At 51.7% G+C, this 15,827-nt stretch overlaps 1 protein-coding gene across 3 annotated transcripts in view; it reads left to right on the top strand.

Annotated features, from left to right (window-relative positions):
* The first annotated feature begins 423 nt into the window (after positions 1 to 423).
* TSPAN17 (tetraspanin 17) overlaps positions 424 to 15,827 on the top strand; it is a 60,298-nt gene continuing 44,894 nt past the window's right edge. For 2 of the 3 annotated variants that reach the window (XM_069244557.1, XM_069244559.1), the window contains exons 1-2: positions 424 to 575; positions 1,309 to 2,506. In XM_069244557.1, coding sequence (XP_069100658.1) covers positions 2,354 to 2,506 — 153 coding nt within the window. In that variant the 5' untranslated portion in view covers positions 424 to 575; positions 1,309 to 2,353. The remainder of the gene's footprint in view (positions 576 to 1,308; positions 2,507 to 15,827) is intronic. The other variant, XM_069244558.1, reaches the window with a different exon arrangement.

The following is a 15,827-nucleotide window of genomic DNA, read 5'->3' as shown; positions in this document are numbered from 1 at the left end:
GGGCAGGCAGTGTGAGCCAGTCACAGGCTGTGTTCTTTCACTCGTGCAGCCGAGATGCCCGTGTTGTTACTACTGTTCTATACTGGTTGTGGCGAGCACTCCCTGGCGCACTCAAGGTGTGATGTAATTAGTGCAGGCAGGTGTGCTGTCACCAGTGCAGGCTTGAAGTGCTGTCCCCGACTGTGGCTATGCTTTCAGTAATGCGGCCAGGTGAGCTGCACTGCAGTAGTATGTGTTGTCACTCGTGGTAACCGGATATGCAGTTATCGGCACAGTCAGACGACGCGAACAGGCTGTGGCTGTTAATGGCGCAGACAGGCAGCAGTAACAATTGAGTGCCTGTAGATTTCCTTCTTCAGGTTAGTGCTGCAGACCTCTGAAACCCCCTCCCCCTTGCCTGGGAGGAGTCTGGGAGCAGACACTGTAGGGGGAGGAGATAGGGAGACAGGCAGAGAGAGCAGCATAGACATGGCTCCCACATCCTCCAGGATGCGCCCGAACAAAGGGCCGTGCTGCTCTCCCAATGGTCCCCACAGCCTTTTCGCGTGAGACCCTTGCCTGCGTCAGCCGTGCTTGTGAGTACCGCCTGTCTGTAACAGCAATTCGAATTCCCTTGCCTGCGACCCCTCCCTTATTTCATCTGCAGACTGGCTCCTGCATGTTACTGCTCTGTGACCGCATCATGTGTATGCTTGCCTCTGCCTATAACTGCTTCCAGTTCACGGCTGCTCCTGCCTGCGATCTTCCGTTGCCTGTAACTGCTCTCTGTGTATGCGCTCTAACTGCTCCACACATGAGACTGCTTCCGCGATTGCTTCCTATCCGACTGTTTGTTGTCTGAGTCTGGCCTCCATCCGAAAGTGTTCCCTATATGGAATTATTCCATGTGTGTGCCTGTATCTTGTTGGTGATTCTTCCGTGTGACTGCTACCCACCCGAGATGAAATCCTAATAGTAACTGCTATCTAGTTGTGAGTGCTCCCTGCTTGCCAGAGAGTGCCCCCTAGCCGTGGCACATGTCTGTCTGCATCCTCTCCTGTCCTGTTTCTGCTCTGACTGCGAACCCTTCCTATACCCCTAAGTACTGCTTGCTAATGACTGTTTCTTACTTATGACTGTTCTCTGGACGCATATGCCTGTTTCCTGCCCGTGTGTGTGCGCGCCTCGTTCCACTCTTAGCGTGCTGTTTGAGTGCCCCTCTCCCCATAGTGTTTCCTAGCGGTGACTGTCGCCTGCTTAGATTCTGCATTAGCTCGGTTTGTGACTGTTCTCGCCTGAATGAACCGCCTGCACCTGTCCCTCTTGTAGAGCCTGCTGCCTGCGGAGCCCTCACGCCAGAGCCCGAGGAGCCTTCACGCTCAGAGCCTACTGCCTGCGGGACCGTCACTCCCAGAACTGCTTGCCGCCTGCGGAGCCCTCTCACCCAGCCTTGTATTTCGCACTTGCCCAAGTTTACACGTGCTTCTGTTGCCTTACTGTAAATCTGTAACTGCTGAGGCCATTGCTCTCTCCACAAAAAAACTACAGCCTAAACTGACCCATACCCGAGCATGTGGTGCCTCGGAGAGACCATAGTCCTCTTTTATGTAAGGACTGCCAACCCCTGCCTTTATAGCCTGTCACACGGTGGCCACAGAGACTGACATTCCCTGCTCCTCGAACCTAACACTCGTCCGCAGCCTGAAAGTCCCCTCGAATCCGAAACGCGTTTTAGCATTAGTCCTCCCCACCCCGACTCCTCTGAGTTTGGCATTCCTTCTCTCAAGGCCTGGATTACTTTCTCACAGCCTTGCGTTCTCTTGCTCCCTGATGCTTTCACCTCTTGGAGTTACGCCCTCTTTTAGAGGCCAACACTCTAACCTCAAGTCTGACATCCCCACTAGAAACTGACAAACACACACCTTAAGCCTCACACTCACGTCTCTCGGAATCTAAAATTCTATGTCTGACACTCTCTCCCCCTGCAGTTTAACATTCTCTGTTTCTATAGTTTGACATACTCCGAGTGTGCAACTGTAACACAAGCTCACTAAAGCCAGGCAGCTGCTATTTTGCACTATCACTCTCTTCCAGTCTGGAACTCTCTTGGCACAGAGCCTGCCAAAATCCGATAGAGTGCCCCTCTACCCTTCGAGTCGCCTCCTATCCTGCTCGGGGTTGAAAAGACAGTGCCATCTTCGGGTATAACCTGATACTGTTTTTCAGGGCCTGGCACACTCATTACGCTCACCTCTCACTCGTCCGGTAGCCAAGCACTCTATTTTCCTCTTCCTCAGAGCCTGACACTCTACCCTAGAGCACTGCAGCCTCTGTCAAACTTCGCTGCTGCCCCCTATCCTTTATAAGTTATTTTATGTGCCCTCCGATTGCCCCTCGTCCTCGCCCACCTCCTCCTGCCCCCCACATCTCACCCTGCACTATGTCAAGCAAGCAGCAGCCATACAGGGGGCCCGAGGTGAGCTGCTGCGTCAAGTATTCCCTCTTCGCCTTCAACATCATCTTCTGGGTGAGTGTCCCGTGTTGGTGTTATGGGTTGTGTTGTGTTGGCGGGAGGGGTGTGGGTGGCATCGTTGTGTATGGGGCGTTGTATACAGTATGTCGGGGTAGTTGAGTCCTTTTGTGTGTGTGTATGGGATGGGGGATCAGGGCAGGGGAGTCTATAGTTGAGGGGCATTGTTTTTGTGTGCTTACCTGTCATGTGACTTTGTCACGTGAGCCATCTTTCCCTTTCCAGGCTCTGCAGCTAAGGGATGCATGCCGGGACTTGCTGTTTTATGTTTACTATGTTCAGACACAAAGAAGCACCGGCATGTAAAGTGGATTATAACACTACCACTTAGAAGTGTCTCGCGCGACAAAGGGCCACCTCACCTCTGTGTGTGTGGTTTTCTTGCCAGAGGATGCGGGGTCTCTGTGTGGGGGGTGGGAACTGCACCATGTGCTGTTTCCCTGGGAGCGATATGCCTGTCCCAATAGCGTGCGAGCGGCTGTGCGCTGCAGGAGGGGGTGAGCAGATGTGAGTGTCTTTGATGTGTAGATGAGACGGACGTCTGTGTGTGTGAGAGAGAGAGAGAGGAGACAGCTTGTTCTATGTCGAGGAACATTTTTTTGTGTGAGAAGCTTGAGTGCTGGGCCACAGAGTGAAGCAATGCCCAGTGACAACTTGAGCTAGTCCTGGATTTTTTGACAATAGAATGTTGCATTCCTGGAGTTGTAGTTTCCTTTTCAATATTTCATGTTCTAAAATTCCAACATACTGAGTGCTTTTAGATTTAAAAAAAAAAAAAAAAAAAACAAGCACTGGCAAGGGCAGTCTGGCTTTCATGTGCTAATATATGCAAATAAAGGCATGCACACATGCGGTTTGCATGCATTGAACGAACAAATCTTTACCACATTAAAGCCAGACGTATAGACTTTACCAAGATATAGAGAAAAAATAGAAAAATTGTTTTCTCTACATAATGTATATGGAGATTGAGAACTGAATGTGACAGTGTGGTGATTGCATTCTTCATATGTAAAATGAGTCCTTCATGCATTCCAGTGAACACACTAGAGACGGCAAACGAGGTGTGTGAGAGAAAAACCCTCATGTGGGGAGAGTCAAAGGCCAAATTCTGGATGTTTTTAGGTATTGCTAATAGGCCTTGCCTTTTTTTGTACGTAATCTATGCAATTCCAATGGAAAAACACAATACACCAAACAGCCAATAGCACGAGGTCAGAGAAGCCAAACGCTACTCTATACGTTTTTAAGAACTGCTGACTGTAAGTCATGGACACAACTGCGCTGTCAAGTAAGACCCAATAAACATAGCCGGCTGAAGGTATCACACGTGACGGAGGGAGGAGCACTTTGCAGCTGTGTGGGAGCTATTGTGTATGGCGAGAAGCGTACGCTATGTGTGCGTGGGTAGTTTGCGATTTGTGAGAAACACTTGTATGTGTGAGGGAGGATGTATGCAGGGAACAGGGCACAGGCGGGGGCGTTGGGGGGTACTGTGAAAGGGTCACTGTACAGCGTTTGAAGCTCTATTGTTCTGCGGCGAACCAGTACACAGAGCCAAAAGAAGTTTGCTGGGCTGGCGCCGTCTGTGGGAGGATGGGTGCTTGTGCGTGTGGGAGCCCGTATTCTAGACTTATTTTCTCAGTCGTTGAAGTGAAGTTACGCTAGTGGTTTAAATGGGCCGGTACTGAGTACCGGAATGTTTTGAGAGGGATAGTACCTGCACTTCTTAAGAAAAACGTAATGGCTTTTATTGGAGAGCACCGGCACTTCTCTGAAACAAGCAGGCACTCTGATACAGAGTACCTGCACTTCTATTTTTCCATTTCAAGCACCGGGCCAGTCTAAACCTTTCTTCGACATTTACTGCACCGGGTCGATATGTGGCAGGTCGCAGCGAATAATTGATCCCTTCTAGAATAAATATTAGGGTTTGGCGCTTAACATGGAGTTCATCTGGAGACAGCGGTGGCTGTGCTGGGATGTCCAGGCCCTGCATGGGCTTCGTGTTTGAGCGGAGTTTGTTTGGAGTGGTGGCAGGCAGCCAACCCCCAGGACAGCAGAAGCCACAATCCTTTCGGGTAGGCGCTGGGACGAGGGAATTGGTGTGCCTCATAGCCAAAAACGCACACTAATGAGCCCAGAGGTCCGGTTGCACTGTATGTCGTTATGCATCTCTCTCGTGAAGATCTTTACCGCATACACCACATACCTGTACTGTGTAGACACGTGGCGCCGCGCTGCATGTAAAGACCACGCACAGACCTCGTCGTGTTGCAGCCACACTCGGAACTGCGTCACCGCAGTTCCGTCCTTTATTTATACACTCGTGCTCCGTGCCCCTCCCGGACACGTTGAGCACGTTAACATAATGCAGAGAGCCCGTATGGCTCTCTGCTCCTCTTTACATCTCCCCCATGTTTCACTCCACATGGAGAGGGCTTAATCAAAGGAACCTAAACGAACACTAACCTTTGTAGTACTACACACTTTTAACTGAAAAGATTAAACTAACTCGTTCTCGTTAATAACACATTTTTGACAATACCCCCATTAAGTTTCTAGGCACCCAGATCGTTAATGTCACTCACAGAGTCCTTTTTACATGGCCGGGGTTGTGGTACACTGTTTCCAACATTTATTTTCTTCATGCAGGGCATTTATGCTTGAGCAAAATGTTCACCAAACAAAATCTTTTAGATGACTACTCGGCACTGGATTAGGGCGTAAGTTATATCTTCCCCTTCTGGTGTTACCGCTTCCATGTTCCCGAGCCGAACCAGGTTCCACCTGGTCAGTCCCGGTAGGCTCCGGGTCATTCTTCCTCTCTTCACCCAGACTAGGTGACTCCTCAAAGATGTCCTCCATCTCCTCACTTCCACTGGTCAACTCTCGTAGACCAGCCCTTTTGAAATGTGACACATTTCTCGTGACTCTTTGTCTCCCTCGGGCGGCTGTTATCATGGATCCCTTAATGCCGATCACTTCCCACACCTCAGGCTCAAAAGGCGTTCGGAATTTCCCTCCTCCGCGCCTACATCTCACCACCACTCGATCTCCTTCTTGGAAACCCCTATACCTGGATCGTCGTTGGCTACTCGCCCTTTGGTTGGTAGCTCTTCGCTTGTTTTGAGTAGCTTTTATATCGAATGCTGGAGGTTTCCATTTAGGGTAGGCAGGAATGCAGTCGCGTGGAGACACTTTGAACATTAATGATGAGGGAGCACAACCAGTCGTACTATGTGGAGTTTGACGGTAAGCACTTAGAAATTGATAAAGACACTGTTCACTGTTCTCATGTTTCTCGACTCCAATCCTAAGAGCCCTATTCAGAGTTCGCATGAACCTTTCTACATCTCCATTGGCTTGAGGCCAATAAGGCATTATCTTACGATGACGAACCGCCAGTCCCTTGAGATAGGACTGAAACTCTTGTCCATGAAAAGGGGGACCATTATCCGTTCGGATTTCATCAGGCAGACCAAACAAAGCAAAAGTCTTTTGTAGAACGGGCCTTATATTTTCAAACGACGTCGACGCCACCACATCCACCACTGGGAATTTGGTATAAGAGTCAATTAACACTACCGTCAGTCTTCCATCTGGGAAACTCCCAAAGTCCATGCTTACTTTAGCCCACGGTTTCAGAGTAGGCGGTTCGGTTATTACTGGGCAAGTCGGAGGTTCTATAGACGTGATGACACACGAATGGCACTTTCCTACCATCTCATCCACCTGCGTATCCATTCCTGGAAACCAGACCTTAGCTCGTAACCTCGCTTTTGTTTTGGCAGCCCCTTGATGCCCTTGATGAGCCAACTCGATGACCCTTGACCAGAGACACTGTGGAAGCACAATTCGCCGTCCTCTTAGAATTAACCCATCACCATCCATAGACAGCTCCTCTCGCACCCTCCAGATGCTCTGCATAGCCACCTTTTGCACAGGGCATGACACCTGGGTCTTCTCTAGAAAGTTCTTCCATTGCTTGCGACCTAAGGCCTCTTTGACGGCATTCAACAGCACATCGTCCTGTGTGGCACTCACAATATCAGTCACGAGAAGAGCATTTGGACATGCCGACTGCACCACCATGCTCACAAAAACTTCCGTATTTTCTTCTTCTTGTTTCTGGCGGCCATCAACACTATCGGGAGACGGATGTCGAGACAGATAATCCGCCGGATTATTAGCACCCGGCCGATACACTACTGTGAATCGATACGGCTGAAGCAAAACTGTCCACCGCTCTATTCTTGGAGGTGCAAGACGCGGACTACCCATAAACAACGGGACAAGAGGCTTGTGATCGGTTACTACTGTAAACTCGTGTCCATACAAATACAGATGAAAATGGCGGCATGCCCATCGAATTGCTAGCGCCTCCCTCTCAATCTGAGCATATCGGGTTTCCACCGCCGACAACGCCCGGCTGGCGTATGCAACGGGGATCCACTCCTGATGTCGCTGTTCCTGCAAGAGCACAGCTCCCAGCCCAACGGGACTTGCGTCAACTACCACTTCCGTTTTCCTACTCGGGTCAAAATATGCCATCGTTGCTTTATCTAGTAAGGCATTTTTAATCTCTATAAAGGCCTGCTGAGCACTGGAAGTCCATTCCCACCGGTGTTGCCCTTTCGTGAGCTGTCTCAGCGGTTCAGACATGGTGGCAAGTTGGGGTATGAACCTTCCACAATAAGTAGCCATTCCCAGAAAGCTACGAACTTCTGTTGGGTTCAGCGGAACAGGGGCTTGACGGATAGCTTCAGCCTTCCTGGGATCCACTTGCAAACCTTCTTTAGAAAACACGTACCCAAAGAACTCTACTGAGTTTTGAAAGAACGCACATTTCTTCTTATGAAGTGTTAGTCCTGCCCCAGCCAATCTTTTCAATGTCGCTCTCAGATGACGATGGTGTTCTTCCCTCGTTTTAGAGTATATCAGAATGTCATCACTCAAGTTAATCACTCCTGGTAGTCCGGACAGCGTTTCTCGAATTGCATTCTGAAACACTTCAGCGGCTGACGACACTCCAAAACTTAATCGTTTGTACCTTCGCAACCCTACATGCGTCGAGAAAGTAGTAATGTTCCGACTTTCCGGCTCTAGCTCTAGCTGATGGTAACCGGCATTCAGATCTAGTTTGGAGAACCATTGGGCTCCGTTCAAATCGGCAATAATATCGTCCATAGTAGGGGTTATATGTCGCTCTCTCTTGATAGCCTTATTAGGCAAGCGCATGTCTACACACAGACGGATCGCCCCCGGCTGTTTGGGTTTCGGCGCTATCACCAACGGTGACACCCATGGTGTCGGCCCGTCCACCTTTTCAATGACTCCTTGTTCCTCCAAGGACAACAGCTCTTTCTCAACACTCGGGCGAAGATGAAACGGCACTCGACGATGTCGCAGAGCCACAGGGACTACATTGGGATCTATGTGCAACTTGATGCACCTTCCTTTCAAACGACCCAGACCTTCAAACAACTGCGGAAACTCCTGGAGAAGGCACTCCACTTGATTATCATGTACCTGACGCGCAAAGAACACCAACTCCAAAACTTCGGCCGTGTGACATCCAAGCAACGTGCCACGATCTCCAGCTACCACATAAAATTTCGCCTCAGTCGATTTGTTTCCACTAGTCACAGCCACTTCTACCGTGCCTTTAAGGGGGAGCGGATCTTTACCCCCATAATTGTATATTTTAGTTGCTGTCATGGTAAGTGGCGGGGCAGGTACCAGCTTTTTGAAGAGGGTTTCATCCATGACATTGACGGACGCTCCCGTATCAATGAGTACCGACACCAGCGTGCCATTGACATGGACCTCACTCATGGGTGGGGGTCTCCTTTTCCCCGGCTTTCCCCGCGTAAAAGATATTACAAAAATGTCTTCTTCGTCGTCCTCTTCACCAACTGGACCACTCGCCATCGTTAGATCCCTTGCATCCTCCACACTTTTCGATACAGCCCGGACATTCGTGTCCCTTCCTTTCGGTTCTCCTGGCTTGTTCCTCCTGGATCTGCACACCTTCGCAAAATGATTAGCTTTCCCGCAGCGATTACACGACTGACCTTTGGCTGGACACCCCGCATTCTGTCGATGTTCATAGCCACAACTCCCACAAACTCTCTCACCGGGTCTGCTGGGGTTCAACTTGCGAGGTGTGGCCGGACGTGTCTGGATAGCCTCTACTTGTTCCTCCTTGACCTGAACAGCACGAGTCGAAGAAGCAGCAGCCAACGACTGGCCTCTCACCGCCGCCATCGCATCAGCTCGCACTGCCGACAACTCATGTGACCTCGCTAAAATCAGAATATCGTCAAGGGACATGCCCTGTTGCCGAAGGATAAGCTTCCTTAACGCATTGGACCGACATCCTTGAATCATCTGCGCTCGGATTTCTTCTTGCTGGTTCAGTCCTGTGCACGAACTCGCTAGTTTCCTCAGTCGAGCGTAAAACATATCCATAGACTCTACTTCAGTCTGTTGCGCCTGTCTCAGTTTGAACCTTTCATAATCCGAGTTAAGTTGAGGATCAAAATATCTATTCAACGCCGTCACTGCTGCAGGAAAATCCGACCTGTCACCTGTATCCGGCAACGAATCAAACAACTCTTGTAACTCGTCTCCCCCCATCAACAGCATCACCGACCTGCGTACTTCACCATCCGTTTCTCGGGTAGCAGAAAAATAGTTTTCTAGGCGATTAATCCACAGACGCCACCTTGGCGCAGCAGTGGCGGGGTCAATCAGCTGGCTAAACGGTGGTAAAGAAGTAATCGAGGAGTGAACACTATTGTGGTGTAGTGGAGCTGGCAGACGGGGATTCCCTGGTGGTGGAGGGGGATTGGCATTATTTGCATTGTCTGGCGGTGGCGCACTCATTTTTACACCCCTTCAATGTAGGGTTTTACACGAGTCACTAATGTTCCTTACTTATTTTTCTGTTGTACAAGTCCTTTGTTTATTTGTTGCCTTTTTTTCAAAACACACAAAAAAAAACCTTCTCTCTTTTTTTTTTTTTTTTTATATTTTTTTTTTTTAACACGTTCCCATATACGTGTCAATTACAGCTGAGGCCCTTTCCTGGGCAGCGCTCAGCTTGCCGTTCCTCCTTCAGCACATCCGCTGCTTCCTCCAGCAAGCGGAGTGCTATATGCAGCCTCGTGGCCCCACGTGGCAGACACGCTGTCTCGCTTCCAGCAGAACCCCACGTGATGGACGCGCTGCTTCGCTCCGGCGAGCAGAGCGTCGTATCAGGGCCTCGGGACCCCACGTGACAGACGCGCTGCTTCGCTCCCGCGAGCAGAGCGTTTTTTTATCGTGTCAACAACCGCTGCCCCACGTGGCAGTCCACCAAGGCGGGGCCAGGCCGGGCTTCCAGCTACAGCTGCTCCGGCAGCCGCGAGGACACGCCCGACGGGGCGGGGCTGGGCTCACCGTCTTGGGCTTCCCCGACCGGGAAGCCAACCGCACCACCTCCGCCGACGCAGGACTCCGCACGAGGCGCCCGGGCACCACCCGCGGTCTTCGCCTCTTCTCAGCGCCGACACCGCACCACGTGGTCTTCTTTGTGTTTTTTTTTCCGGGACCAACGCTACACCACGTTTCAGGTACGTGTTATGCGTGAATCATCTCTTGACTTTCGGTTAATTGTAACACCATGTTCTTGGATCCCACTCGTCGCCATTGTAGACACGTGGCGCCGCGCTGCATGTAAAGACCACGCACAGACCTCGTCGTGTTGCAGCCACACTCGGAACTGCGTCACCGCAGTTCCGTCCTTTATTTATACACTCGTGCTCCGTGCCCCTCCCGGACACGTTGAGCACGTTAACATAATGCAGAGAGCCCGTATGGCTCTCTGCTCCTCTTTACATCCTGCACCTAATCCGCTGCGCTGTCGTTATGCCTCCCAACCTTTTCTCGGGACCGTGGGCCTCTACACATGAACTATCTGCCCTACTTATCCCTTCACCTACGCTCACAACTTCCTACCTACCCGGCAACTCATCGTCAGCATTGCCTTGCCAAGTACCTCATTTATTGCACTGTCTACCCGCCATGCTCAGGGATCTTTGCAGTATCCACTCGCCCCTCACTTTATCCTCTGCGCTGTCAGTCTAGCCCCTTTGTACGATCAGCCTGTCTTGTACCGCATTCTCTGCGCTGCCTGTCATTTCTGTAGCTTATCCTCGGTGCTATCAGCCGGCCCCGCACTCCTGCCTGCAGGAACCTCTTTCTCAGCACTGCCAGACTGCCCGCCTTGCGTGCAATGTTTGCCCCGGGCTATCTCCCGTTTTACTCCACCATGAGCTGTATCTCTTTCCTGCCGCTGCTCTTTCTCGCAGCATCGCCAGCTTGCTTGCACGTTTCCTTCACTCCGAGCGTGCCTGCATGTTGGCAGCTGCTTTATTACCAGCATGCCATGTCCCCATTACTTCGCGTTGCGTATCTAAACCGTACCCGCATACCCCGCACTTCTTATACCCCGCACTTCTTTTCAGTCTGTCCTATGCTTTCAGGTGTGTATGTGTTGCTACCTCGGTCCGCCTCCATATCCACTCAGTGCCACTTAATTCCGAAGAGCGTCTGTATCCCGCACTCTTGCTTACATCTGCTCATGTGCTGTGTATTCAGTTTCTATCACCCCGACCGGAGCGATTCGGGCTAACCCCAGTCCCATCATCTCACTGCTCCATATTAAACCCACCGAGTGTCCTGCTGACTACACGCCCCTCTCCTACAGCGATTTCTGCCAACACGAGCCGCTTCCTGCAACCCTCTTCCGCTAACCATTTCCGGCTTCCTGCTAATCCCCCTCCCCAGCCGCTTCCTGTTTCTCTCAAAAACTGCTGCGTTTCCTGCTAAACCGAGAGAGATTCTTAAATCCCCTACTGATACCTCACCTATAACTCTATGACGACAGTGCTAAGGAGTAATGCGGCGCTCTGCTTTCGCCCTAGATTGCAGTGCCCGGGCTCCCGGCCAATTTGTTTTTTAAATATTATTTCCATGACGTCACGTGGCTGATTTTACTACTGGTCATAGTTTGAGAGCGAGGCGGACCCAGTTAGTTACACCATTGGGAGAAGCTCTCCAACACCACTTTCATCCCAAAGCGATACACCTTTATAAAAAGAAACACACATCTCAAACCTTTAAAGGAGCATACATGCCAACATTTTACAATTAGAAAATCTGACATTTTGAGTGGAAAAAAAAAAGTGGTACTATATTTTCCTCATTGACGTACTTTGAAGCAACGGCAGACGGGTCATGCTAAACAGCTAACAGCTAAAATAAAGACAAACAACTGGGAGTATCCTGCCATAATAAGGTCTGTTGGCATGTGTGAAAATGTCATCTCAACTTCCACCATCCTCTCTGTTCATAGCCTCGGTACGTCTGCAGAGATGTGGGGTGGCCTGCAGACAATTCTTTTGGTGATCACCCTTTGAGCAACAAACCTTCCCTCCTCCAGGCTGCTGAGCTATTATGTTCCACGGGGTATCCTACTCCACTCTTGGCCTTATACCCTCTCCTCGTTTAGTGGATCACGGAGGGCACTTATGTCTTCCTCACTCATTGCCTGTTGACCTGATTCTGCCTGGGTGCTCTGCTTGTCCTCCATTCTCTGATGCTCCTGTGCAGCACTTTCCTGGGACTTTTTCAGGTTTCGGAACTTCTGGAAAAACGAGATGTTCTGGGTTACTTCTTTTCAGTCAATCAATCAGTAAATTTATAAAGCGCACTACGTACCCATGAGGGTTTCAAGGCGCTGGGGGAAGGGGGTGGGGGACGGAGGGGTGCTGCTACTGATCGTAGAGCCAGGTTTTGAGGAGTCTTCTGAATGCAAGTAGGTCTTGGGTCTGGCGTAGGTTGGGAGGGAGGGAGTTCCAGGTCTTGGCGGCGAGGTAGGAGAAGGATCTGCCGCCGGAAGTCTTTCGCTGGATGTGGGGGACGACGGCCAGGGCGAGGTTCCAGGAGCGGAGCTGGGGGTGTAGAAGCTGAGTCTGCTGTTTAGGTAGGCAGGTCCGGTGTTGTGGAGGGCCTTGTGTGCGTGGGTGAGTAGCTTGAAAGTGATCCTCTTGTCTACGGGGAGCCAGTGAAGGTCTCTCAGGTGGTGGGAGATGTGGTTGCGGCGGGGTACGTTGAGGATCAGTCAGGCGGAGGCATTTTGGAAGCGCTGGAGGCGTCGTAGGTGTTTGGCAGGTATGCCTGTGTAGAGTGCGTTGCCGTAGTCTAGTTTGCTGCTGACGAGGGCTTGTGTCACGGTTCTTCTTGTTTCAGTCGGGATCCACTTGTAGATCCTGCGGTGCATGCGGAGGGTGTTGTAGCAGGAGGAGGAGACTGCGTTGACCTGTTTGGACATGGAGAGGGAGGAGTCGAGGATGAATCCTAGATTGCGTGCATGGTTGGTGGGAGTTGGAGGGGTTCCCAGTGTGGTCGGCCTCCACAAGTTGTCCCAGGCTGAGGGGGTGGGTCCGAGGATGAGGACCTCCGTCTTGTCCGAATTCAGCTTCAGCCGGCTGTTCCTCATCCATTCGGCGATGGCTTTCATGCCCTCGTGGAGGTTGGTTTTGGCGGTGTGTGGGTCTTTGGTGAGGATGAGTTGTGTGTCATTGGCGTAGGAGATGATGTTGAGGTCGTATTGGCGGGCCAATTGTGCGAGGGGGGCCATGTAGATATTGAACAGGGGAGGGCTGAGGGAGGAGCCCTGGGGACGCCGCAGATGATGTCAGTGGCTATGGATCTGAAGGGGTGGAGGCGTACACTTTGCACTCGGCCGTGGAGGAAGGAGGTGATCCAGTCGAGGGCTTTATCTTGTATTCCGGCTTCAAAGAGGCGGGCTTTCAGGGTGCGGTGGCAGACTGTGTCGAAGGCGGCAGATAGGTCCAGGAGGATGAGGGCTGATGTTTCTCCGTTGTCCAGTTGGCGTCTGATGTCATCTGTGGCGGCTAGTAGGGTGGTCTCGGTGCTGTGGTTCCGTCTGAACCCTGACTGGGAGGGGTCCAGGATGTTGTTGTCTTCGAGGTGGCGGGTCAGTTGCGTGTTGGCGATTTTTTTTCGATGACCCTCGCCGGGAACGGGAGCAGGGAGATAGGACGGAAGTTCTTGGGATCTTGAATGTCAGCTTTGGGCTTCTTCAGGAGGGCGTGGATTTCGGCATGCTTCAAGCTTTCCAGGAAAGTTGCTGTTTTGAAGGAGATATTGATGACCTTCCTTAGTTGGGGGGCGATGATAACGTCGGCTTTGTTGTATACGTGGTGTGGGCATGGGTCAGACGGTGATCCTGAGTGGATGGAGTTCATGATCTTGAGTGACGTTGGTCCAGGAGGTCAAGTGGTTTGTGCGGGTGGTGCTTTCAGGGTTGGGGTCTGGCGTGGTTGTGGTGGAGAAGCTGTTGTGGATGTCAGTGATTTTCTGGAGGAAGTAGGTGGACAGAGAGTCGCAGAGTTCTTGAGATGGTGGGATGTCGTTGGCGTTGGTGCTGGGATTGGAGAGTTCTTTCACGATGTTGAAGAGTTCTTTGCTGTCGTGTGCATTGTTATCCAGGTGGTCTTTGAAGGAGGATCTCTTGGTTATTCTGATGAATTGGTTGTGCCTGCGGGAGGCGTCCTTGAGGGCTGTGTGGTTGTCGGGGGTGTGTTTGTGGAGCCATTTTTTTTTTAGTTTCCGGCAGTCGCGTTTGGAGGCTTAGAGCTCGTCTGTGAACCAGGTAGCTTTTTTGCAGGCTTGGTTGTTGGGTGGGTTCTTGAGAGGTGCTAGGGAGTTGGCACAGTTGGTGATCCATTGTCGGAGGTTGAGAGCGGCGGTGTCTGGTTCGGTGGGTGGGTTCTGGGCGAGGGTATTGGTTAGTTACTCTTTGGTGACTTTGCTCCAGTAGCGGCGAGGTGGTTGTTGGGGGCGGTGGTGCTTGGTTTGTTTCTTGAAGGTGAAATGGATGCAGTGGTGGTCGGTCCAGTGGAGTTCGGTGGTGTGGTTGAAGGTGACGTGGGTGCTTGTGGTGAATATAGGATCAAGCGTGTGGGTGGGTGTGGTGACGAGTTGTCGGAGTCGGAGGTTGTCGATCAGCGTGGTGCAGTTGGGGTCGTTGTTGTTCTCTAGATGGAAATTGAGGTCTCCGAGGAGGACGTAGTCCGTGGAGGGGAGTGCGTGGGTGCTTGCGAGTTTGGCGATGGAGTCCTTGAAGGGTGCTCGTGGACCCGGGGGTCTGTAGATGAGAGTTCTTCTGAGGGTGGTTTTGGGGTCGTGTGGATCTGGAAGTGTAGGTGCTCGGCGGTCTTGAGGGTGTCGTCCGTGTAGGTGGAGACTTCGAGGGTGGATTTGTGGGCGATGGCTATTCCTCCTCTGATGCCGTTGGTGCGGTCTCTTCGGGTGATCTTGTAGCCGTCCGGGATGGCTATGGCGATGTCGGGTGCCGAGGAATCGTTCCACCAGGTTTTGGTCAGGAAGGCCATGTCTGGGGCGGTAGTGTCGAGAAGGTCCCAGAGTGCGATGGCGTGTGGAGCGGGTGTTGAGGAGTATGCAGTGGAGGTGGTTGGATCCGGCTTTGGGGGGTTTCGTTGTTTTGTCGCAGGTGAATTTGCAGGTGTGGCAGGAGAAGGGACCAAAGGTGTTCCTTGGAGAGGATTGGAAGCAGTCAGTGTTTGGGTCAGGGCATTGAGGTCGTTGGCCGTATAGCGACGTCTGGAGGTGCGGGGGTCCCAAGGACGGGGGTGGCACTGGGCGTGGTCCAGGCGCGGACGGGCTCAGACGGGCTTGCCTCTGGCGTGTTAGCGTCGCGGATGCGCAGCTACCGCCATTAAGAAGGGGGAGCAGTAGGGAGGCAGGAGGGAGAGGCGAATAGGGGTGCAAGGGGGGGCAGGGCCGCAGGGACGCAGCGGCAGGGGAACGGTGGGTGAGCCAGAGCGGGGGAGCGCACAAGGGGCAAAAGTAGGCACAAAGAGTGGAACAAAAACAGATGGAGACGGCACAATAATAACAAGGCAATAAACAGGCACAAAGAGTGGAACACAGCAGATGGAAACGGCACAATAAAGAACAAGGCAATAAACCAGAGCGCAAAAAAGCAAAAGTAACAATGCAGAAGTCTAGCAACGGTTACCAGAAGCCCACTAGACACCAGGGATGAGGCGCAGGCGGGTTCCCCATCGTCTGGCTATTGCCCACAGATAGAATTCTAAGGGCAGCCGGAACTTGATGCTGGGTGGCAGCCTTTGAACAACACCAAGTCACTTGCTGTCGGATTGGATGCCTTTGCTCGACATTGCTGATTCATTTATTCATTAAGTAATTGCATCTAATT

This window comes from Pleurodeles waltl, chromosome 7, assembly GCF_031143425.1.
Source record: "Pleurodeles waltl isolate 20211129_DDA chromosome 7, aPleWal1.hap1.20221129, whole genome shotgun sequence".
NCBI lineage: Eukaryota > Metazoa > Chordata > Amphibia > Caudata > Salamandridae > Pleurodeles > Pleurodeles waltl.
The sequence above is the reverse complement of the archived record's forward strand: the minus strand, read 5'-3'. Positions and strand labels throughout refer to the sequence as shown.